Here is a 26,427-nt window from a genome sequence, read left to right as displayed (position 1 = left end):
GGCCGGTGCATTCATATCACTCTCTTCACCAGACTGTGCAGAATGTCAGCAACCCAGAAGGAAAAGTCTAGCAGCCTCAAGAAGAAATTGGTTCCTTGATGCAACCACCTCCACTTGAGCCCATCACCTGTTAGGCTTCTATGCCTCACTTGGATTTCTAACCAATGCATTTGGAGTCTTCATCCATCCCCTCCCGGTAAATGATGTGATATCCATTTGACCCACTTGTTTGTGAACTTTTCATGTAGCCTGATCAGGATCAAACTTCCCTCCCATTCGGTCTTCACTCTGCTTTCCATTGTTCATCTTCTTCATCCACCTCCTTGCCTGTCTGCCTGACATTGTGAGCCCTTATCCATCCTCCCATTCCTTGCTCAGCCCTCCTTCCACACTGCCCCTTTGTCTTCATTAGGCCACACCTCGCCCCAGCCTCATCTCACGCTCCACCTCAGTCGAAACTTAGACCTTTGTTGGGGTGGCAGTTTCCACAGCATAGTGCTGTACAGATAGAGACTGTTGTGTAGCACCAATGCCAAGGATACCCCTGTACTCCCCAACCCCAGGCGTGGTTTAGATTTGACTTAATGATGCAGGAGGGTCCATGGGTCCAGCAGCACAGTGCTGTCCCTGAAGACCAGTTCAGCATGGAGACGGAGGCAGGAACCAGTCTGCTCAGGCAGAGTGATATACAGTGCATCAGGAGCGGCACAGACCCAAGGCGAAAGTTGTTGCACTCACCCAAAGTTTCTGGCAAACTGAGGACTGCCTTGTCCATGCCCCGTATTTGTAAATTCCTGCTGCTGTGACACAAGATTGTAAGGTCTGATGGGATGTTGGTGGGCAGATGTTTTATTGAGCATTCATGAAATGCAAATTGTGTCTGTGCCACCTGTCAATGTAAAGAACCACCCACCATTAAAGAACTACCATTGGGAGACTTGCAACGGGCGGCACAGTGGTTAGCACTGCTGTCTCACAGCACCAGGGACCTGAGTTCGATTCCGGCCTTGGGTGCCTGTCCTATCTGTGTGGAGTTTGCACATTATTCCCACGTCCGCATGGCTTTCCTCTGGGTGTTCCAATTTCCTCTCAGAGTCCAAAGATGTATAGGTTAGGTGCATCAACCATGCTAAATTGCTCCTTAATGTCTAAAGATGTGTAGGTTAGGTGAATTAGCCATGGTAAATGCGTGGAGTTACAAGAAAGGGGGGAGTGCCTAAGTAAGTAGATAGTCGATGGCCAAATGTATCGTAGGGATCTGTGATTCTATGATTTGACACCATCAGGTTTCTGGCTTTATAGCTCCGCCAGATTCACTGCACCCACCCACCACCAAGCATGCTGCAGGCAGGATGAGAGAATTCTGCCCAAATGCAGTGACAATGGGACAACAACAAAGCCCTCCCATTTGACCACTGAGGATGCCAACCACTTGCCCTCCCTCAGAAGCAACACCTGCAGTAAAGGTAATGTAGAGATTACAACCACACAAAAATCAGCAAAACAGCATCTGTCATCCAGCAGCTCCGCATGGTGTAGGCAGCCAATACCATCCATGCAGCCATGAAGCTTCAAAGTCTACATGTGCATAGCAGTGCCAATCACAATCTATGCCAGCGAGACATGGAAGAGAACAGCAAAGGTGTCAGGTAAGTTGGAGATCTTTCACCAGTGCTGCTTATGTAATGTCCTGGGCACAACATGGAGAGACAGCATTAGCAATGAGGAAGTACTACAGGGGACTAGTCAAGACGCCTGCAGGACACCATGACAGACAACTGAGGCTGGCAAGATATATATCTAGCCTTCTGGACATACTGCCACAGTGGCAGTAGATTGGATCCCATGAATGGAAGAAGACAATAGGCCCAAAGTACATTTAAGGAGGACTGTTGAGAGTGGGACACCATCTGGGCTGGAGTGAAAGAGGTTGCGATGGATCAAGGCCAGTAGTGGAGTAGTGGTGCCCATTGTCCCACATGGGATTGGAGGCGCTAAGTGTAAGTAAGCAAGGAATACAAAATGGCTTGTTCCACCAATGGTCATTCATGCAAATTTCTGCCAACCATATCCTATCCAATTCTAGAACTCAATCACCTAACACCATGGCCCTTGCAATCCATTGCTGGCTCCCTACTGCTCAATCCACAGTCCTGAGGTTCTTTGAGTTATATTGATGCATGCAGTCCAGAAAGTCTGCCAGAGTTTGTGTGCTCACTGGGAATAAATCCCATTTTGATGCAGCAGGCAGGCAAATACGTCTCTTTGGGAACAACTTCAATTTTAACTATGCATTTCAGCTTGAAATTATGATACCCCACCCAATAACTGGTGTTATCCAAATTCCGCAACCCTGACCATTATCTCTTTATTGCCTTCCAAACAGAGAGCCAATTTATTAATTTCTTTAAGCATTTGGGTGATCTTTGGGGTTAATTGGCCTTGACATCAGTGGCGGGACCCACATAGATCCTTGTGAGAGTTAGATGGAAGTTTCTTCTCTTGCAAGTCATTGAAAAACATTCTGAAACTGCCACATTTCTTGGGTTCAGTAAGTAGCTTGCTGGAGTTAAGACATTAGCCGACTGAATTTAAGTGCCATTGACTTAATTGAAAATGTGTACTTGAGGTATCGGAACTCGGGACTTCAGTGAACAGGTCACAAAAACAATCCACATAATGGTTGGAATTTTCCGACTATTCTTGCTGGTGAGATCTTCCAATCCTGCCAGTGGTGAACCTCCCCTCTCCCTGTTGTGGGATTCCCAGCTACAGGGGGTGCATAGAAAAAGAATCCCCGTTGACAGTGGCAGGATCGGAAGATCCACCACTGGCAAATGGCGGGCCACCTCTTTCACTGCAAAACAGGTCGTGGGGGTTATGCGGAAAATCCTGTCCAATTTTTCCATGCTGCGAGAAAACAGTAAAAAGAGATGCATAGCAAGGAGTATAATATCTCAATTCAACAAAGCCATTCTTGGCCTTGGTAAGATCACATCTGGAGGATTGTGTGCAAGTTTAGTTTCTCTGTTTCAGAAAGAAGTAACACCATAAGTTTGGACCTAAAGAGTTAGTGTCAAGCTTTCCAAGTAACAGCTGGTGTGATATTAACCTCAGTAGAATTGGCATAGCCCTAATCACATGGTGTCACAGTTTACTACATGACTCACAGGCTAAATATTGCTTGTAGGCTGTTCTTACCCAGCTCTTTGTCTCTTGGTGTAGCTTAAATATACTCGTCCTGGGCTACCGTCGTTCAACCCCAAACAGCTGGAAAGCTGGAAAAATGAGGTCAAAGAAAATGGTCAGATCTGCTGCCCTAATAATGTAAGTGAAGTCAGCTATTAATGATATGTTAAATGTTTCCCTACGGCACTGGTCTTGTATAGTATGTCTCATGATGTTTGAATTTCTCTCCTAGCTCCTCTCATGCTGTTTCCAATTTGTACATAGGCCCCACATCCCACTCCCTTGATTCTTTTCCATTAAACTGCTGACCATTCAACTTATTTTCTTAGTTAACATTGTAATTAGTTATCTTTTTGCATGCATCGACCTCCTGCCTTCCAGCCTGCCGACATGAGCCTTCCCTTATTCACACCACGTACACCAGTGACATTAGCTCTAACATCATCTCTCTTGGCACCTCCAGTGACTATCAGACAGCTTCTCTAACATGCTGTCATGGATAGCCATCAGTTAAACATTGGGAAGGCTGGAGTTATTTCCTTTGGTCACTACCACAAGCTCTGTATCTTGTCAGTAACTCAATCTCTCTCCCTGGTATAGTAATTCAACCTCTCTTTCTGGCCACTGTTTTAGCATACATTGCTAAAACAGTGGCCAGAAAGAGAGGTTGAGTTACTATACCAGTGTCACAGCTCAGTATGCAATCCTGAGTTGTGATACCACTCCTTGCCTTTCTTCCCTGTTAGTAAGATTGTAGGGTAGAAATTTCACAAATTATGGTGGCCTAGGATGGAATTATCAGCTCAGCTACCCATTATACCAGCACATGTTTAATTCTATTTACTGTAATGAACATCAAATGCTTCATATAACAGATGGCCAGTCTAATATTGTCCACTTCACACCACTGCCCAAGACAAATTTCTACACCCATCTTCTTCCACATCTGTAACATTTGTTCCCACTCCTGCCTCAGCCCAACAGCAATGAAACATGATTTTGCCACCTCTTACAAATTGATTATTCTCCTGGTTGGCCATCCATTTTCCACCTTTATCCGAACCTCTGCTGCCTGTATCCTAACCTGCAGCAAATCTTCCATTCCCATCATCCCTGTCCTTGTATATACTTCCAGATTTCCCATCTATAACTCTTCCCCACTCTCCGAACAGATGGTAGGGTCAATATTGTTCTGCAATTTATGTAACAGACATCCTAAAAAGCATGATGTATGTACACATGTAAAAATGCACCATGAGATCAGAAATTAGACTATGCCCTTGAGATGAGCTGATACAAGAAGGCATTGGAAAATTAGACAAGCACATGATTTAAGGTGCAAGGGAGGCCAAGATAGCCTAGTGGTATTATTGTTAGGCTATTAATCCAGAGACTCAGCCAATGTTCTGAGGACCCGGGTTCGAATCTGACCATGGCAGATCGTGAAATCTGAAATCAATAAAAAAATCTGGAATTAAGAATTTATTGATGACCATGAAACCATTGTCAATTGTTGGAAAAACCCATCCGGTTCAATAATATCCTTAAGGGAAGGAAACTTGCCATCCTTATCCAATCTGGTTTACAGGTGGCTCCAGAGCCACAATAATGTGGTTGACTCTCAACTGCCTTTGGGTGACTAGGGATGAGGAATAAATACTGGCCAGACAGTGACATCCACACCCCATGAATGAGTAAAAAAAAAATTCTTCTGGGGCCAGGCTAGGAACATTTGGGGTTCCTGTAGGTAGGAACCTGGTTGCTTCCAGCTTTTGCTGCTGGGTCTGAGGCTATACAATTCGAAGTTGACTATCAGTTAAAATGGCTCAGGTGTCTTGGTTATACAACTGGGATACAACTTTGTCATTTAAACCAAGCCCCTATTCTCTATTTTCCCCTATTCCCTGCCTGATTGGAGACTTTGGGTATTTGGTGCAAACTCCTCACTTGCCATTTTAACTCCATACTCACCATTCATATCAGCCGCGGGGTTAATGTTTACCCCTCCCCCAACCCATAGCATCTTAGATTAGCCACTTGTGATATTTTCTAATCAAGTTTGTGTGAAAGATATTCCTCTAACTTCAATTTGAATTCTCCTGATAATCTTGAATCTATGTTCATAGTTACTATTTTCTAACCAATAAAAACAACATATTGGCTCGTATTGTCCAAAAATCTTTCAGAATTCAGAAAATGTTAGTTTCCCTGCAACATTTCAAGCTTTTCTTTAACAGTACTCTCCCGTTCTAGATTATCTCACTGTGGTACTTTGAATGCAGTCAAATAGTATCTTCTGCTAGTTTATGTACAACAAAATTTTAATTTTGACAAAAAGAATCCATTACTGTATGGTTTATTTGCCTATCAAAAAAATGTTGGATGAATTGTTTTTAGGGAAAATTTTTTTATTTCAATATAAGCAATTAAAATGACTAATAATACAAAAAGATATGTATGAAGAATCAGCCAAAGTATCAAGGTGTCTCATATTACAATATTATAATTGCAACTATACTTTTCTAACACAGATAAAGACAACTTTTGAAAGGTGTGCTCATATTCCAAAACCTTGGAAATACAATGTTAGAATTATTCTGTGATTCATAGGGTGGAATTTTACCAGCATGTCCGCCTGAGCTTCATATGATACCGCCCGAGGGCAACGCAGAATGCCATTATCTGAGCTTCACCCACCCCTGGAATCGGGGCGGGCGTACCGGTAAAATTCCAGCTATAATCTCTAAATAGTACAATTGATAATCCAGTCAGTTTACAGGCAGCAGATTGAACGACACATTGTAGTCTATAGTCTGGTACGATTAGTTATTACAGTGCTGCTCCCTTCAATGTAGGGAATGGTTTTAGTGTCACATCTCATTTACTCCTTCACTAAGTTATGTTGTATTTTTCCTCTATTTATCATGGTTGCTGTGCAGAAACAAGTTTTTCACTTCCATATTCTGTTTTACAGCGATGTGAAGCAATTTACTCAAGTTTTTCTGGACTAAAAGCTCATCTAGCAACATGTACTAAGGTCAGTTATACCTAATACCCAAATGGTAAATGTGCAATTGAATTGTTTAAAAGTGTTCACTTGTCACAGTTGCATAAATTCCAACCTAGAAAATAACAAAAGCTGATTAACAGAGGCAAAAATGATTTGTCTCTAAAAGGCTGACAACTGGAAAACAGCATGATTATAAAAGATGGGTAAAATTAAATGGTAACATGGAATTTGCAATTTAAGGTATACTGTTAAGTCACTGTTTTAAGTTGACTCGTTTTAAGTCATTCCACTTTAATGGCAGTCAGTTAATGGGGCCAGTAGTTTTGGGGTGGGTCTGATATAACACCACAAGAGCTGATTGTTTCCCTTTTGGAGCAACCTCTTCCTGACCTTCGCTGCCGCTGCTGACCTTCCCACTCACCAACCCTCCTGGTTAATGTCCACCTTCCCACTCACTATTCCTTTCCAGCATTGCCGACTTCCCTTTTCACCCGCTTTTCCTCTTGCTGACCCTCCCAGTTGCTGCCGACTTCCCTTCTTGCCAATTCTTACAGTCACTGCTGCTTTCCCTTTCACTGATGCTCCCAGCTGCTGCTGACTGAGTCAGAGAGGCAGTGAGCTGGAGAGCTAGCATGCAGAAGAGGCAGTGAGCCACAGTAAGGAGAAAGATCCCGCATATTTCTATTTTAAAATTTATTCTATATTAAAAGTTTTACCATTATAGAAATATAGCCAAGTATTTCAATCTACAGGGGACAGTGTTTTTTTTCTGATGGAAGAGGTCCTAGAAAGTCTAACTATAGCTTTTACATTGGTTATAAATATAATTGGGAAAAATCTTATTTGCTTAATGTTGTTTCATTTAAAGTTGTACTCTTCAAGTACGCAATTACAATGTTAAGCAAGAACTTACTGTATGTAATATTTCTTCACTGATATTGGAGGGAAAAAAGTAATTGCTTAAAAGCCCGGAGGATCATTCTATATGCAGAAAGCACTTGGGACAACCAGGTCGGGGGTACCATGGGCAGGATTTGTGTTCCCCAGGTTCCAGTCCTGTGTCAGGGTGAACTGTGTGATGGAAACGCACAGATGCTGGCGGCGGAATCCAGAGGGAGATTTTGGATCTCCCTCTGCCTTTAAATGGCCACCCTCTGGAGTCCCATCCAATTAGATGCAGTCCAGCACTGAAATGTTGGCACCCTGGCCTTCAGAGGCGGGCACCGCTGAAGTAGTTGGGTGACCATGAGAGCGCCCTATGAAGATGTTTCAACTTCTAAAAATAAAATGTGGCCAGAACGGCTCCCTACCAGAAAGTGTTGAAAATAAACTCTGATCATTTTTGATGCTTAAATTTTTAAGCGATTTTGCTAACCATAAACATTTGAGCACGGTGGTTTAGGACAATTGATGACATTGATGTCAGTTACATTAATTGCAATGTTAAGTGACAGCCAGGTGATTGCTTTTGAGTGCAATTGATGTTAAAGAGTGGCTAAACAATTGTTTTTGGCCGGATTTTTACCGACACACACGCTCCGATTCCGGAGGCAGGTGAGGCTTGGAGAATGGCATTCTCCGTTGGCCTCAGGCAGGATCCTACAAAACTCAGGCGGACGTGCTGGTAAAATTCCACCCTTTGAGTACAATTGATGGCAAAGGATAGCTACTGATTGTTTATGAGTGCAATCAATAGCAAATGATAGATTTTGAGAACAATCTGTGTCAAGTGAGCGTGTGAATGTTGTTAAACATAAAAGATGTTAAAAATGCAGGTGGGGCAGTATTGTACAGGGAAAACCCCTGTGACCCTCTGGCCATTGGCAGTGGGGACATGGAAATTAAATGAGGCATCACTGGATTCCCGCACTGCTGCTGGCAGTCCATCTTCATCTGTCAACCAAGTCTTGGCCTCAGCAAAATTCCCAGGCAATGTTGATGAGCGGCCTCAATAGAGACATTGATTGGCTATCTGACTTAAGCAGCGTAGTAGCCATCACCCTCCTTGAAGTAGTTGCCACAAATATACACTGGAGAGGAAATATGCCGGCAGACCAACAAGCAACTATAACATGTATCAGCACACTCGCCTCCGCCCCTGCACAAAATTCAGCCTGACATAACTATTGTTTTCACATTTCCACGGAATATTTTGAATTTTTAACTGAAAAATAAACATTTTATCAAACCAATGCTGCCTCACCCAACCCCTCAACATTCCCCAAACCGACCTAACCTACCAGCACCCCGGTTCAGAGGCACTTGCCAACGTCCTGAGTCAGTTCATGGTGGAGAACGTTCAGGCGGTTGTGAACGAGGGATCCCCCCAGACTGATGTACTGACAATGCTCAAGATCTGAAAAAATACAGAGTGCTGGAAATACGCTGTGCTCTCTGGCAGAACCTCGTCATTCTGGGTCAGAGCAGATCTACTCTGACAAAGAATCACCAACTTGAAACTTTAACTCTGTTTCAGGCTGAACATTGCTGATCTATACATTTTTACCTCTTAATGTCTTAAAATGAAGTCAGTTGAAAATTCCAATTAAAACTTTGAAAAGAAGCAACCCCACAGACTCGGGTACATTTTGTATTAACATAGAATCAATATAACTCACTTAACGTTGTGAAGGAAATCCTATGTAATTTCTGCATGACCCCACCAACTAATCAAACAAAATGACAGACTATTGATCTAACCTCACAAGCTAAAAACAGCTTAACCATCTCCAGTTATTTTCCATTGATAATGATTAGTAACAGCACAGTTATCACATTGTTCCGATTTATCATTCAGCCAGATCATTTCCAGTTCTAAAATGTCACCCACCTTCATATTTCTGCCACAGTGAATCCCTCAGGGTTATCTTTTGTAATACACACCTGGGCAATCTTCTGATCTCCACCCTATGCAAAGTCTACCCCATTTACAACTCTGAAGTTCAATCAAGCAAAACATCTGTTTCACTGATCATCCAGTGCTCTCTCCTTATTCTGAATGTCCACTCTTTCATTTTGTCCACCCTCACTTTCTCTGTGTCTGTGGCTGTAATTCTCTGGCCTCGCACGTCCAACTACCCCAGACAGCGAGAATGGAGAATTTGGTGCTCAGCTAAATCTCCATTCAGAGCAGAGGCTGAAGAATCCTTGCCAACACGGGCAAGGTTGGAGAATTCCAGCCTCTGTCTCCAGCCATATGATCCCAGCAAGCACACACTCCTGCCTCTTATCTCAATGCTCTCCCAGTAGTGGTAGAACCTTCGGCACTGATTAGCCATGCTAAATTCTCCCTTAGTGTACCCGAACAGATGCCAGAGTGTGGTGACTGGGGAATTTTCACAGTAGCTTGATTGCAATGTTAACTTAAGCCTACTTGTGACACTAATAAATAAACTTAAACTTAAAACTCTGAGATCTGCAATTCCTTTTCTTGGCTCAAATTGCTTCACCTTCAAACATCCCCTCAGCAATCGACCTCTTTAATCTTGGTTTTAGTCACCTTTATGCTCATGAAGCACTTGGGGATGTTTTGAAGGAATTTACACAAAATTAAAAAAAGACCCATTCCATATCCACAATATCCATGGGGAAAACAATAATTTTCATAGAATCCCTACAGTGCAGAAGGCGGCCATTCAGCCCATCAAGTCTGCACCAAATCTCTGATGGAGCATTCCACCCAAACCCACGCCACATATTTATCCTGCTAATCTCCTTAATCAATACATCTTGGGACACTAAGGGGCAATTTAGCATGGTCAATCCACTTACCCTGCATCTTTGAATTGTGGGAGGAAACCAGAGCACCCGAAGGAAATCCGTGCAGACGGGAAGAATGTGTGAACTCCACACAGATAGTCTCCCAAAGCTGGAATCAAACCCAGGCCCCTGGCGCTGTGAAACAGCAGTGCTAACTGCTGTGTCACCATGCTGCCCTTTTTTTCTGCTGTTTGATTTTCTGCTGTTTGGTTTAATTTGAAGCTCATTAATGGTATCTTCAGGTCCTTTTGCTATATGATCAGTTAAGCATTTTGCTGACATCCCCATTATTCCTCTCTCTTTCCAATGTGAATACAAATCTGTCCAGTGCACCTGTTGTCCTTTGAAACAAGTGTGTCTAACATCACATGGAATGTGACCTTACCAAACAGCTACAAAGGATTAATTATTTATTGAAAATTCTCAGCTCTTTACATGTCCCTGATTTGTGTTACCAACAAATTTTCAACCAAGTTCACTAAACCTCCCATTAATTCTATCTTCTTCAAACACCTCCGATGAAGAACACCATCAAACTTCTTCTCAAAATCAAACGAAACTTTGCCAGATATTTCTTTCCATGAATTTAAAAATTCCAGTATATGCACAACATGACCTAATGTTGACTATTTATAGATTTTATTCAAGTGAGACTTGGTAGTATTTCATAAGACATTGTCAAGTGCAGACTGAATGGGCTGAATGGCCTCCTTCTGCACTATAGGGATTCTGTGATTCTATGAAGTATTTCCCTCATACAGACTAATAAACATCTGTCTTCCTGACATGATTTGATTCTTAGAGACATTCAAAGGCATAGCTGCAGTATTATGTTGAAAAAGAAAGGCTTCTATTTATTTGCACTTTTCACAACCACTGGGTGTCTCTTAAGTGCCAGTGAAGTACTTTTTGAAATATAGTTATTGTTGTAGGAACTGCAGCAGCCAATATGCACAAAGCAAACCTCATAAGTGGCAATGTGATGAGTTTTTTTGTGATATCGATTGAGGAATAAACATTGACCATGACACTTGGAATAGCTCCCATGTTCTTCCTTGAAACAGTGCCATGGCATTTTTTACATCCACCCAAGTGGACAGGTGGGCCCCTGGTTTTAATGAAAGACGGCACCTCTGACATTGGTTGACATTTGCTTCAACAAAGGAGACTACAAAGGGATGAGGGAAGAGTTGGCTAAGTAGACTGAGAGTGAAAACTTTATGGTGGGATAATTGAGGAACAATGGGGGACTTTCAAAGCAATCTTTCACAGTGCTCAGCAAACTTATATACCAGTGATAAGGAAGGACTGTAGAAAAAGAGAGAATCAGCCATGGATATCTAAGAAAATAAAGGAGGGTATCAAATTGAAAGAAAATGCAGACAAAGTGGCAAAGATTAGTGGGAACCTAGAGGTGGTGAATGGGTGGTGAATCTCTGGAATTCTCTGCCCGTTGAAGTGGTGGAGGCTACCTTGCTGAATATATTTAAGTCACGGGTAGATAGGTTTCTGATAGACAGGGGAATTAAGGGTTATGGGGAGAAAGCGGGAAAGTGGAACTGATCCACTTCAGATCAGCCATGATCTTATTGAATGGCGGGGCAGGCTCGAAGGGCTAGACGGCCTACTCCTGCTCCTATTTCTTATGTTCTTAGAGGATTGGGAAATCTTTAAAGGTCAACAGAAAGCCACAAAAAAGCTATGAAGAAAAGTAAGATGGATTATGAGAGTAAACTAGCTCAGAATATAAAAACAGATAGCAAAAGTTTCTACAAATACATAAAACGAAAAAGAATGGCAAAAGTAAACATTGGTCCTTTAGAGGATGATAAGGGGGGTGTAATAACTGGAAATGAGAAAATGGCTGAGGTATTGAACAGGTATTTTGTGTCAGTTTTCATAGTGGAAGACACAATAACATACCAAAAATTGATGACAGGAAGGCTGTGGTAGGTGAGGACCTAGAAACTATCATTATCATGAAAGAAGTAGTGTTGGGCAAGTTAATGGGGCTAAAGGTAGACAAGTCTCCTGGTTCTGATGGCATGCATCCCAGGTACTAAAGTAGATAGGAGAAATATCAAATGCACTAATGGTAATTTACCAAAATTCGCTGGACTCTGGAGTGGTTCCCGCAGATTGGGAAACAGCAAATGTGACACTACTGTTTAAAAAAGGAGATAGACAAAAGGCGGGTAACTACAGGCCGAATTAGGTTAACTTCTGTAGTAGGGAAAATGCTTGAATCTGTCATCAAGGAAGAAATAGCAAGACATCTGGATATAAATTGTCTCATTAGTAAGATGCAGCATGCGTTCATAAAGGGAAGGTCATGTTTGACTAATTTGGTGGAATTTTTTGAGAACATTATATGTGCAGCAGACAATGGAGAACCTGTGGGTGTGGTGTATATGGATTTCCAGAAGGCATTTGACAAGGTCTCACACCAAAGACTGCCACATAAGATAAAGGTGCACGGAGTTATGGTAATATATTGGCATGGATAAAGGGTTGGTTAACTAACAGAAAGCAAAGGGTGAGGGTAAATGGTTGTTTTTCTGGTTGGCGATCAATGTCTAGTGGTGTGCCTCAGATCAGTGTTGTGACCGCAATTGTTTATGATTTACATAGATGATTTGAAGTTGGGCACCAAGTGTAGTATATCAAAATTCTCAGATGACACTAAGATGAGTGGCAGAGGAAAGTTTGCAGAGGATGCTGAAAATCTGCAAAGGGATATAGATCATCTAAGTGAGTGGGTGAGGGTCTGGCAGATGGAGTATAATGTTGGTAAATGTGAGGTCATCCATTTTGGTAGGAATAACACTAAATGGACTATTACTTAAATGGTAAAAAATTGCAGCATGCTGCTGTGCAGAGGGATCTGGGTGTCCTTGTGCAAGAGTCACAAGGAGTTGGTTTGCAGATGCAGCAGGTAATTAAGAAGGCACATGGAATTTTGTCCTTCATTGCTAGAGGGATGGACTTTAAAAACAGCAACATTATGTTGCAGCTGTATAAGGTGCTGGTGAGGCCACACCTGGAGTACTGTGTACAGTTTTGGTCTCCCTACTTGAGAAAGGATGTACTGGCACTGGAGAGGGTGGCAGAGGAGATTCACTAGTTGATTCCGGAATTGAGAGGGTTGGCTTATGAGGAGACACTGAGTAGACTGGGGCTATACTCATTGGAATTCAGAAGATTGAGGGAAGATCTTATAGAAACATATAAGACTATGAAGGGAACAGACAAGATAGAAACAGGGAAGTTGTTTCCACTGGCGGGTGAAACTAGAACTAGGGGGCATGGCCTCAAAATAAGGGGAAGCAGATTTAGGACTGAGTTGAGGAGGAACTTCTTCACACAAACTGTTGTGAATCTGTGGAATTCCCTGCCCGGTGAAGCAGTTGAGACTACCTCATTGAATGTTTTTAAGGCAAGGATAGATAAAGTTTTGAACAGTGAAGGAATTAAGGGTCATGGTGAGCGGGCAGGTAAGTGGAGCTGAGTCCATGAAAAGATCAACCATGATCTTATTGAATGGCGGAGTAGACTTGAAAGGCCAAATGGCCTACTCTTGATTATGTTTTTATGTTCTTCTTGCAGTGGTCCCTGATGGAAGGGAGAAATCAAAAGATTAATCCTGAAAAAAATTGATAGATCTTGATTTGATTTGATTTATTATATCACATGTATTGATATACAGTGAAAAGTATAGTTTCTTGCACAGAAAAGCACATTGTCCACAGGGAAAGAAAGGAGAGGTTGCAGAATGTAATGTTAGTCACAGCTAGGGTGTAGAGAAAGGTCAACTTAATATAAAGTAGGTCCATTCAAAAGTCTGATGGCAGCCGGGAGGAAGCTGTTACTGAGTTGGTTGGTACCTGTCCACAGACTTTAGTATCTTTTCCCCAACAGAAGAGGATGGAAGAGAGCATGTCTGTGGTGCAAGGAGTCCTTGATTAAAACAAATTAACAATGTTTAGCCAGCACAGAAATGTGTTCATTTTTTTAACCCATTATTTTCCTAATTCCCTGCATCATATCCTTCCTCACTTCACATGCTGGACAACAGCTGATTGTGAAGGTGGATGACCACTGACGCTTTTGTCGAACCTACTCGTGTATGGCAAACAACCAGTAGGTGGCACTGATGTGCAATCCTTGTAGAATCTTCAACTTCGTTCGCTCACAAATAACATGAGCATTTTATTCTATTCAGGTCTTAGCCTACTGACTAGTTTACTTTGTATTTTCTAAGCAAGATGGTTTTTAATTGAAGCATCAATAAGAAACAGTTTGTGGGTGAGACGCCGTTCAGTTGCATGTCTGTCAATTGGCCAACTTTCCATTCCCCCGTCAGTGGATAGGAATGGGCTTTGCTCGATTCTGCATTGCAATGTCTTCCTGCTGAGTGATGAATATAAATACGTTAAGGTGTATTTATGCTGAAATGTTTATGTGATTTTTAACCATTGTCGGGGTAGTCTGTGAATATCTGTAAGTAAGTTTATGCAGAACTTACCCCCACCCCATTGGGAAAGCACAACTGGGATAGATGGTATAAGTCACCTGGAATTTACAGTGGTTCAAACTGTGTGGTATAAATTCACCATTGGAAACACTTGTTGATGTGGAATTCTGCTGTTCCGTGGCTGTAACTTCAGTGTCATGTTGTACGTGGGATGAATGGGATTTCTGCCCAAGTTGCAGTTAGAGTGCAGCAAACGCCCTGAGAAAATCCCTGATTTGGTATTTGATCTGAATGGATCCCTTAAAATGGCAAACTTTGGATTCTCTTAGAAATGAACCACTATACATTTGCAGCCATTCACATAAACATCTACAATTAGGGATGATACAGGTTTATTTGGTAGCACAAACCACTAGCTTTCGGAGCGCTGCTTCCTTCATCAGATGAGTGGAAGTTCTGTTCACAAACAGGGCATATAAAGACACAAACTCAATTTACAAAATAATGGTTGGAATGTGAGTCTTAAAGGTGCAGACAATGTGAGTGGAGAGAGGATTAAACACAGGTTAAAGAGGTGTGTATTGTCTCCAGCCAGGACAGTTAGTGAGATTTTGCAAGCCCAGGCAGGTTGTGGGGGATTACAAATAGTGTGACATGAACCCAAGATTGGTTGAGACCATCTTCATGTGTGCGGAACTTGGCTATTAGTCTCTGCTCAGTGACTCTGCATTGTTGTGTGTCGTGAAGGCTGCCTTGGAGAACGCTTGCTCGAAAATCAGAGGCCAAATGCCCGTGATTGCTGAAGTATTCCCCAACAGGAAGAGAACACTCTTGCTTGGTGATTGTCGAGCAGTGTTCATTCATCTGTTTTTGAGGCATCTGTATGATCTTCCCAATGTACCATGCCTTGGGACATCCTTTCCTGCAGCGTTATCAGGTAGACAATGTTGGCTGAGTTGCAAGTGTAGGGATGGGCAGTAGCCAGTGGACCTAACGAATGATCTCATGAAAGGATGAAAAAAATATATGTAAACAGCCCAAGAAATCTGGACCAGTAATTTTCCATTATTGGAAAATGGAAAATGTTAGGAATTTTTATTTTCATTCTTTCACAGGATGTGGGCATATTTGGTTGGGTCCACTGTCTACTGTCCATCCCTAATTACCAGAAATGTTTAAATGGCTACAAAAAATATTGTGGTTTATCTCTAAGAGAATCCAAAGTCTACCATTTTATGGGATCCAGTCAAATCAAATGCAAAATTGGGGATTTCCTCAGGGCTTTTCCTGCTCTCTAACTGTAACTTTGGCTGAACTCTCTGCTGAGCTGTGTTACGGATCTGTTTGCACCTCTGTGAAACACATTAGAACATGTTCTATGTAAACATGACTATGTAAGTGGGCAGCACAATGATTAGCACTTCCGCCTCACTGTGCCAGGGATCTGGGTTTGATTCCAGGCTTGGGTCTCTGTCAGTGTGGAGTTTGCACATTCCCCCCCCCCGCATCTCTGTAGGTTTCCTCTGGGTGCTCCAGTTTCCTCCCACAGTCTGAAAGACGTGCTGGTTAGGTGCATTGGCTATGATAAATTATTCCTCAGTTACCTGAACAGGTGCCTGAATGTGGCAACTCGGGAATTTTCAGAATAATTTCATTGAGGGATTAACGTAAGCCTATTTATGATTCTAATAAATAAACTTTGTGGCTGAACTGCTCTGTAAATGTATGCAGTTTGCATTGGTATTGCACAAAAAGGCAATTTTCTGACTTCACACTGCTGGTGGTAAATCTTGCCAACAGAGCGAGCGTATTGGAAATCCCTTCCAACAATACAAAGTTAGGAAATTGCCTCTTAAACGCAACCTCTCCTGAGAAATGACATTTTGATGTTTTAATTTCATTATCCACCCATTGAGATTTAATGACATGATGTTTTATGACAGGGAGAGCACCTAGTTGGAAAATACAAATGTTTGATTTGTCAGAAGGAGTTTAGCTCGGAAAGTGGAGTTAAATACCACATCAACAATTCTCATTCTGAGGTAAGCCAATGTCATTTTGTTAAACTAGAAAATCAGCAAAAAGGAATCACTACATGTGTTAACGTGACAATTGTCCCTGCTTTTTCAACATATCAAAGTCTCCATTACATATAAAGGGAATTAAGTTGAAGGACCGCATTTACAACTGCTATTAAAAACAACAGCACACGTGGTGTTGAACGCAACACACTGGTGTACAATTAGGTGCACCAACTGTGCATGAGAGAAAAGGGAAAAGTATTACCTCATAGTGTGAGCTAACTAGACAAACCTAATTTAGCTTCCTTCAAATTTTCTCACAATGTGGCCTTGACTTTGACTATACAAATGGTAATCGGAAGATGTATGTCAAATCTGCAGATGTGTCGCTATATAATTTCATCTCCCAGTCAAAGTTCAGGCAGGCGGGGATACCTAACTGGTTCATTTTCCATAACTGTAGACTTGAAATGTTACACTCTGACTGATAGGATTCATCAAAATGATTTTTCATTTCAATTTCCTTTTTAAATATTTTGAGAAGAACAAATATTACTTTAATCTTTCTCATTTGTTAAAGTCAAATTTGATATGGTTCCTGAGCTGTTTGTTTATTGACCAAGCACCCAGCTCTTACTGGAAAATGGCCCATTACTAAAAGGAGAGCCTGTGAAACAAGCTAAATTGTATGCTGATGTACCAGTCTGTGTGACCACAGTGGTGGAGAGGTCCTGAATGATAGCTGAATGTTTCATCAGAAATAACTCTTCAAATGCAGACAATAAAATAGAACAAAACTTACTCCAATTTACAAATCAAAGAAAGGGTTTAATAAAGAAACATCATTACTCCAAACTTGGGGCCTCGCCCTGGGCCAATCCAAGCTCCCACAATTCTACACAGGTTCTTATTTAAAGTGATTCATCTGGTCAGCTAACTATTACATCGGTCTGCATTTGGTTTCATGATTTAGCTGACCCTCATATCTTGTTGCCACTGGTCACATTACATCCAATACAAAGTTGTCACTGGTTACATTTTAACATTGAGCACTTCCTATCAAAAGGGAAGGAAAATTGGAGAGAATGTTGTGCCTGGGCAGATATTTTGCCAAGGTCAAAGGAGTGTTGATGACTGCTTGAGAACAGATTGTCTCCTCGCCTGCACCTAGCTGTGGTTAGTGTAAGTCACAGGGAGACTGGAAATATTGGCAGGAAACGAGTGAAATTTGGATGGACCTTCACAATTTTGCATTAAAATAAAGAACAAATGCATACAATAGAAATGCACGCACTGCGCTAATATTTCGTGTTTTATCCTGAAAATAGTTGGAGTGACAATTAAGCTATGCAGTTTTCCCAAACTTCAAAACACAATCAACACTTAAAGATTAAAATGTCCTTTGACAGAACTGGTTTAGGGCCTCTGCAGAAAAGCCCACAAGAAACAAAAGAGAACTGAAGGTTACAAAATCAGAACAGAAGAAAAGCACAACTGGAAAGAAAAGAGGAAGAAAACCCAAGGAAAGAACTTCAGAGCTTTCTATAAAAGATAAAGAGATGGCAGGAACAAAGACTGCAGATCAAATAACCACAGCGTGTCCTGCAGATTTGAAAAGAAATAGCAAAATGAAAAGGAAGAACATATTAACTACTGGCAAAAAAGGAGGGTCTGGCTAGATGTCTTGAGCTACAACTTGGAAGTAAAGCTTCAACCATCTGGAGGAGTAATACATCAGCCTTCGTGTATCATAAGTGGTGAATGATGGATTCACGTAAGATAACACTACCTACCAGTAGCTCTTAAGTTTCTTATATTACCTAATGTATATGGGTCCAAAAACTGGCCCAGGGAATAAAGCTGTGTATGTGCAGATAAAAGCCAATCCTTGTAACTGGGGTAAAATTGTTCACAAGCAAGACACAATCATTTAGCACAAGGGATTATATGGCTATTTAATACTGCTTTGTTACTATATACTGCTCTATTTGACTTTACTGTTTATGTTTTTTTATAAATTAGACTAATATGGGGTGTAAGGTGTCAAATGAAAAGATTTGTTATGCTTTTTAACTAGATTAAAAATGTTGGTAGTGTGTTCGTAATATTGGATTGCACCTTGATTAATCAAATTGGTTATTTATTTATATTGTTCAAATTCCTTTTGTTATTTAATACACAAAACTGCAATCCGTATATATTAGTTTATATTTATAATTATTTATCAATATAAACTAATGTTTATATATAATAGAGTCTGGGCTATGTATATATTTCCAAAATAACTATTACAATCCATATATTATATATATATAAAATAATTTGGTGCTTAAGACTGTAAGGGTAATTTTATAGGTCTGCACGATGTTTGTACCAATAATTGTGGATAGTACACATCCAGATTTCCTTGACGGCAACGTGGACTTGTGATATGACCCCTTTATGTGGTAAATGTAGGTTTCTCCATATTCCTTTTTTCAGTGCATTGAATTACTTGCAGAATGTTTTGACTCATAAACTTAATTTTTCCTAAGAATTTACTGCCCATTTTTAGGGCATTCTGGGCAGGCAGGAACAGGAAATGTGACAGAGAGCCAGTCTAGAGACCCAAATCTCCATAAACACCTTAGCATTTGAACAGATGTATGCAGATGCTAGGTTAATGATGGAAATACATCATATGACATTCTCTTCTATTAACCTGGTGCATTGTAGAAGTCATGTTAAGAACACAATGCAGGAGATTTAAACAAAAGTGGGAAGAAGACTTTTTTTCAGCCACCCATCACCTGCCTGCAGTGTGTATCCTTCTGCCGTCTTCAAAGCCAATCAGAAACACTGCTGGGAGGCCATCACCAACATTTACGTGAGCCTGAAGCTGGAACATCCATCAGGAATGAGCGCAGGACATTGGATAATTGCAGTGGCTGCAGATCAGAAAATCCAGACTGCAGTCTCAACTCTTAATTGTCTTTGAACTGAATGTTATTAGTACTGCTTGATTTAGTTCTACTTGAAGCAAAGATTAGACATGAAATGTTGGTGTTACATGTGTGTAATCTTGATATCTGATATTGTAAAATTCCTTTGGGTGACTGCATTACTCCCTCAAAAAAATAACAATTAGTAACTTGCTGCAATCCCACAATGCTAATGGCATGAATCAGAACGGTATGCTTTGTCACAGACAAATGCAAATATATGATACAAAACATTATAGACCAAGGTCAGTAGGGCACATCGCGGCAACCTGGACCTTAAAATCCTGGAAACACAATTCTATTCGCAGTTATATTTCTTATTTGCTGGTTTATATTTTCTGAATTTTGTGAGTGTAGATGTTTGCAAAGAGCTGTTTCTGATACTTTTGTCCCATTATTGGTTCAATTCTAAATCGTAGAGCTATGATCTGATGGTAATAGTAATTTGAGAAGTGTGCAAAATAACGAGAACATGGATTATAACTTCATGGCTCAGAGTTTCCTTTGCATTTATAAATACACCAATGATCTGAGCTTATAATAAATTATGAGGCTTAAAATTTGCATAACCTTGGGGCCTAAGTGAGTTTACCATTTTTCTTAAGATGCAAATTTTCTCCAATTGCAATAGTTTACAAGTGATAGGGATGAATTCTTGGGGTGGTGTGCATTTGTCAACATTCTGGTCAGAGTGTCAAATGCAACAGGAAACAAAGTAATTTTTCTTCTCTTCTAATTACAATTATTTAATCATTTCTCCTCTCTTTGCACCACTCCCCCCCCCCACCCTCTCAACCATATGCTCTCTTACTTCTGATTGTCCAAATGCATTTTATGGCATAAGCCACATTAAGAATTGAAAACTTTCCATTTGAAAAAAAAATGATGTGTCTAATATGCGTGAATGGTAGTTAAATAAGTTGGAAGTTAAATCTTAAGACATAAAGAAAAATATACTGATGTAGATTTGGTGTTTCTTTGAGACCTGAATGATTATGCTGATTTATGCACATGTACACCCTTTTTAAGACTGAATGTATTCTAATGAGATTGGAAAGTTAACATCAATTTCTTGATTGTGCCCAAGTCAGAAACTCAAAGTCTTATGTGGCCCTCTATATTCCATGATAGTTATCAAAGCAGCTCACAAAGGCATGGATGCCCCAGATGTAGACACTGTATTGGTCAATTCTGTTGAAACCAGACAGTAGCTAAGGAAGACACACAGTGAGTTGGAACATATGGAAGAACTTCTACAAGTACTGAAAATAGGAATAAGGCTCAGTGCATATGAATATGTATTATTAAATTACTGCTTACATAAATAAATTCCAAGAATTAATTTAAGAAATTATGCAACATTGTAACAGTTATAGGAAAATACATTTAATGCAGTTAAATAGCATGAGAAAACGCTTTGGTTTCCAATACACTTGACACCCCATACTGCTTCATTCAGATAAAGTTTCAAAACAACATAACATCTTAACTCATATTAGCATGTATTTCTTTGGGCTGACATCTTTGTGTTTTGCGAAGTCCCCAAAACTCCACGATTCAATAATTGAATTGTACATAATATTATGCGATTGAGTAAGCATTTTAGATAAAAAACTATTTTATGTGTAAAATCATAGACAGCAGCACCTTTGAGTACAACTGTATAGCACTTGTAACAATGTTGCATTGAGAACTGATCCATAGTTGGGACTAGTCAGTGAAAGCGTCCATTTAGAAGGATAAATGTGGTTCTACATATGGTGTGAAGCTGGAATACGAATGTATATATTAAGTTTGGGGTTATACACATCCCAGTCCAAATGGGTACATAGCATAAGCACTTTAAGCTACATTCTTCTGATTAGATTTATTGCTGAATAGAAATGCACACTGCTGCCAAATTAGTAGGATTCCACCTGTGTCTACTGTAAATTTACTAACAGTCTAAGTAAATTGCCAAGAATTTAAAGAAAGCTTTTGTTTGTTAAATATTTTATCCTACCTAATTGTGGCCTAAGAGGCTTTAGTGTAAAGTAAAATTGAAATCTCACCTATAAGTTTCAACTAATGCACTTTCTATTAAATAAGGTATAATACGTGTTTGACTTTTAAAAAAAAGATTGAAATAAGGTGAGGCACTGATGCAGTGCATTGGTCTCCAAAGATTAATAGTTGGAATCGCTCCTGTGGCTCTTTGCATATTGAATTCCTAAGCGCAGCAGTGTCGAGGGCACAGCATAGGATTGAGTGAAATTCTGGACTTTACATGCAGAGGAAAGCAAAAAGCCAAGGATCACTGGAGTCAATTCAGCAGGTTTTTAAAACTGAATTTGCTCAGAAAAATGACCTGCCAATTTACACATGGAGAGACACTTATAATTTACTTCTCTGCAGAATTGCCTTTTTTTCAGAGTTTACAGGTTTGATAGCACTGAAGTGTAAGGCAATGCGTAACAATGAAATTACTTCTTTTTGAAAATCTAAATACAGAAAGTGAAAATTTCTTCTATTACGAGTACTTGAGAGAATATTGTTTGTTTTTTAGTTGTATTAGTTTTGCTTTTTTGTGAACACAGCATTTGGAACCCAGTGACCTAGCTGTTGCTGAGGAACTATAAATTCAGTACTCAAACAAAAAGAATAGGGATTTTGTTCAGCCTCTCCCATTCATTTGCAAAATAATAAAGAAAACACAGATCTGGACAGGTGTCATAGCAAAAGAAATACCCAAAATGCACAAAAATGATGATAGGAATAGATGTTTAAGAAAATGTAAACGATCTTTTCATTCATTTCATATTTATCGGCTCTTCAATCCATCATCAGCCAATAATAATGGGTGTGCTATTGATATCTCTTATTGACCCTCTTGACATTCGCAAGCTTCTGTTGCACTCAGAGTCTAGCTGAGTGGATCCAGAACCCTTTTTATTCTGGGGGTACACTGCTGTCTCATTTTGCTTTGTCTGTACAGTAATCTGCTCAGTCCGTGTTAATTCTGCATTGACACAGGCAGACTACTTACTGCCACTCTGACATTATCACCAAGAAGAGGATGAGAAGGTCAGTAATGGTGCATTTTCCTCATTTTGCATCCTTCCCAATCTGGATGTATCTGAATTCTACCTAGCAATTTTCAGCAGCAAAATAGCGTAAGCTAAGGAAGTTTAAATACTTCTAACTCCCGTGGGGGATTGTCAGCAATTTCCACCATCCTTTTAACCTCTCCTCATTTCTCTCTCACTTTCTCTCTCTCTCCCTCCTTTCTTGCATCTTTTCTTATTTTACTTATTTTCACTTTCTTCATCTCCCAGTTTACCCATCTCACATTTGTTTCTGCAGCTATGAGCAGGGAGTAGCAGCAACACAGAGGTTGTGGCATCAACAGTTTGGGTGAGTTTTGAGGGTATTGTTTCTCGGGTTTGACATGAAAGGAGGTTGGAATGTCTGCCACATTCTGCTGCTTGTCTGGGAGAGTGGATGGTTTTCTATGAGGGTGCAGTTTATTGGTGATGTCCTGGGTACGACTATGCTCCAGAAAAGATCAATTGATGGAATGAGAAAACGTGTAAAGCATATAGATTGGGAGAGATTTTTATAGATGCATTCATGGGGGAGTTAGATAAGCATATGTTAGCAAAGGGGAAGGTTGCGACAGTAGATTTAGCCAAAGAGAAATGGGCGGAGGTTCAAGTAAAACATTAACACTGGCATCGATTGAGTGGATCGAGTGGCCTACAATGTAAATACATCACCTTGAGATGACCCTTTTTCGAAGCTGTTTTTCTTAGTTTGCTGCTCTCCCACTGAGCATTCTTTCTTGCTTCTAGCAAATAGCCACAGAGGAATAAGAATGAGCACTATGGATGAAAAGCACTCGGCTTCATGAGAAGCCTCTCAGCAAAAAGGCAGGCTTCATTGCCTGCTCTGCGGACAAAAATGCCCAGGAATTGCCTTCTGCTTTTTCCAGAGTTTCTCTTCTCCTCCACTTTCTTCCATCTACTCCATTCTGGACTAGATAGAAGAAAGAGGCCATTGTTGGGACTCCCACTGAGATACCTAGCAGCATCGTCCATTAGAGCCTCTTTAAAACATATCCTCTCTTCTCCCTCTCCCTCAGCTGGGAAACTCTCAGGACCCTCTGCCCTAAGATTTTTTTCCCTGCACAACGCTATGGAACCAACCTGATCATCTAACAAGGACCAGTGTGCCTGAGTTTTTGTCATGGAATCAGTTTTTGCTTTATTTTCCATACTCCACTGACCTGTTTTGCACTCACTCCCTGTGCCCATCACACACTCTCATCCACATAACACTCTGCCACCAGAACTATCAGTCCATCCACATGTAACAATCTTTGGGAAAAGGGATAGGGTTGATTTAGTACAGATTAGTGAGTAGCAAAAATTTCAGCTACAAATTATTTTATAAACATTGACACCCTTGGACCACTTTATTGCACATTGCTGTCGTACTCACCTTCTTCTCCAAACATTGTTGCAATACCCCTTGTTCATAAGTTCATGAGATATAGGAGCAAAATTAGACCATTCGGTCCATCAAGTCTGCTTTGCCATTCGATCATAGTTGATATGTTCCTCATCCCCATTTTCCTGCCTTCTCCCAAAACCCTTCAACCCATTACCAGTTAAAAGTCTGTCTAACTCCTCCTCAAATTTACTCACAGTCCCATCATCCACTGCACTTTTGGGGTAGTGAATTCCACAGATTCATAACTCTTTGAGAGAAGTAGTTTATCCTCAACTCTGTTTTAAATTTGCTACCCTTTATTCTGAGACTATGACCTCTCGTCCTAGAATGTCCCACCAGCAGAAGCATCTGCTCCACGTCTACTTTATCCATACCTTTTATCATCTTGTTTACCTCAGTCTGATCTCCCCTCATTCTTCTAAAGAGTATGGGCCTAAACTGTTCAATCTTTCTTCATATGACAAACACCTCATCTCTGGAATTATCTGTGACGCACAGTAATGTAGATTCTTAACGCAATCCTAAGTGGAGGAGCAGGGAAAGGTCTGTCAGTCTGATGACCTCTTGCTGGGAGAAGCTACAATGCTGTGTCTGTCTGATTAATTGATTATCTTTTTTCTCAATAGCACACCAATTATTTCTGATGATGGTTGTTACACAGGTGAGTGTCATTCACAAATAATGTTCACTTCACTCTTGTTCACACTGACAGCAGGGCAGATACAATTCAGTGGCAGGCCACAAGGTTGAACACAATTGCTCGACATTATGCTTCAATTGACACCACCAAATATTCCTAGGGTAGTCAAGGCATATTTGAGGTATAAAATCCACATTATCTGCCATTATGCACATCAGACTCAAAAAAACCTCTTAAGAACAACAGATTTTGTTACCTCTGTCATCAACTTCTATTTTACTATCCATGAGCCTGTCTCAATGTGTTTACCCAATTACTGCCAAACTAAGATGTATATATTGTGTTGTGAAGTTCTGATTTTTAAAAAAAAATCATTTAACTCTAGTTTCTGAGTTATAAATATTTTCTAACTGCATAATTCCAACTGTGAAAAGAGTACTGGATCCTCTCCTATCTATTATTTAGTTTATAGTACTGCTTAAAGTTATATAATGCTATACATGCATAACTTTGTTTCTGAATGAAATTTTATAAGACATGGGAAATCCTTTCTTTTCACTTAAATCTATAAGGGTAAGTACCTTAGTGTACAATACACCTAAACACGCTGTTGTTATATAGGGAAGTCAGAGTTTTATCGTGAGGACACAGATCAAAATCTTTAAGATAAAAGCAAAAAATGGTGGAATCTGAAACACAAATAGAAAATGCTGGAAAACCTCAGCAGAGGTGATGAAGAGTCACTGAGGCTCAAAATGTTGGCTCTTATTCTCTGTCTACAGATGCTGTCAGACCTCCTGAGATTTTCCAGCATTTTCTGTTCTTGTTTCAAAATCTTTAAGTTTGAAGGAAAGGTGATTTGAGTTTAAAGATTATTTTCTGTTAAATGGAATGGATGTTTATCTTTAGCATCAGAGAATGTCAAAGGATATTGACAGCACTGGCTAAAATCATTAACAGTGTCTGTGCTATGTTAGCGCTACTAGACAATATTTCATTTGAGTGGGCTCTGTGTTCCCATAGTTTGCTAGTCTGCATTGCTTTTTAACCACAATTTTGTATCCTGTTAAAAATGTATGTTTATTTATATGCAACAAAACAAGTGCACACAAAAGATTTGACTTCATAACAATTTCTACTGATGTTACTGTGTCATGTATGTTTCTAAAGCGTAGCTAGAAAATGAAAGGTAATTGTAATAGTGCTAGGTTACAGGGTGGCATACAAATTGTGACCAATATACTGTTCATTTTCTTTTAAATATATTTAAGTCATAATTTCAAGACTGTTCAAAATCATATAGTTTTCTGTTACATTATGTAAACACAATCTCCTTAATAAAGTGATGTTAAGTACTGAGAATGTTTCTTTACTTTCATGTTGTAAGCAATGGACACTTATCACAATTATTTTGAACACCTGTTTTGAAAAGATCACAAACCTTTCCTACATTCAATATTATATGAAGTTTTATTTTGGGTGATTCTATCCTGACTTTGCAAAAAGCTTCTGGGAAAAAATAAATACCAAAAACAAGCATCACATAGTGGGCTATTCACCACCCTTAATCATGTCCTAATACCGTTTTACATATACAATAGCTTTTCTCATTCGTGAACCCTGGAGAAACGTTAGGTTAAGTTGATTGGCTATGCTAAAAAATTCCCTTAGTGTCCTGAGGCCTCTTTCTGTACTGTAGGATTTCTATGTTTCTATGATTTCTAAGACATTCCCATTTGATTGCAGGCATTAATGTATTTTGCAGAATACAGTTTGCCCAAATGTGGGCAATTGGGACTAGCTTAGTGATTAAAAAAATGTGGCAGCATGGACAAGTTGAGCTGAAAGACTGTTTCCATGCT

General features: G+C 40.2%; 1 protein-coding gene and 1 long non-coding RNA gene across 4 annotated transcripts in view; one reads left to right on the top strand and one right to left on the bottom strand.

Moving 5' to 3' along the window:
- Nucleotides 1-25,921, top strand: part of znf512b (zinc finger protein 512B) — a 115,796-nt gene extending 89,875 nt beyond the window's left edge. For 2 of the 3 annotated variants that reach the window (XM_080204888.1, XM_080204889.1), the window contains exons 14-17: nucleotides 3,226-3,327; nucleotides 6,164-6,226; nucleotides 16,376-16,474; nucleotides 17,863-25,921. In XM_080204888.1, the coding sequence (XP_080061014.1) occupies nucleotides 3,226-3,327; nucleotides 6,164-6,226; nucleotides 16,376-16,474; nucleotides 17,863-18,132 (534 nt within the window). In that variant the 3' untranslated portion in view covers nucleotides 18,133-25,921. Of the gene's footprint in view, nucleotides 1-3,225; nucleotides 3,328-6,163; nucleotides 6,227-16,375; nucleotides 16,475-17,781 lie in introns of all 3 variants that reach the window. The other variant, XM_080204891.1, reaches the window with a different exon arrangement.
- LOC145353913 (uncharacterized) overlaps nucleotides 1-26,427 on the bottom strand; it is a 123,700-nt gene that overhangs the window by 33,888 nt on the left and 63,385 nt on the right. Inside the window, exon 2 of the long non-coding RNA XR_013888774.1 lies at nucleotides 3,202-3,278. This is a non-coding gene — a long non-coding RNA (uncharacterized LOC145353913). The remainder of the gene's footprint in view (nucleotides 1-3,201; nucleotides 3,279-26,427) is intronic.

This window comes from Carcharhinus amblyrhynchos, chromosome 16, assembly GCF_965287045.1.
Source record: "Carcharhinus amblyrhynchos chromosome 16, sCarAmb.v2.hapA, whole genome shotgun sequence".
Taxonomy (NCBI): Eukaryota; Metazoa; Chordata; class Chondrichthyes; order Carcharhiniformes; family Carcharhinidae; genus Carcharhinus; species Carcharhinus amblyrhynchos.
Note: the sequence above shows the minus strand (reverse complement) of the source record. Positions and strands in the feature narration are given on the sequence as shown.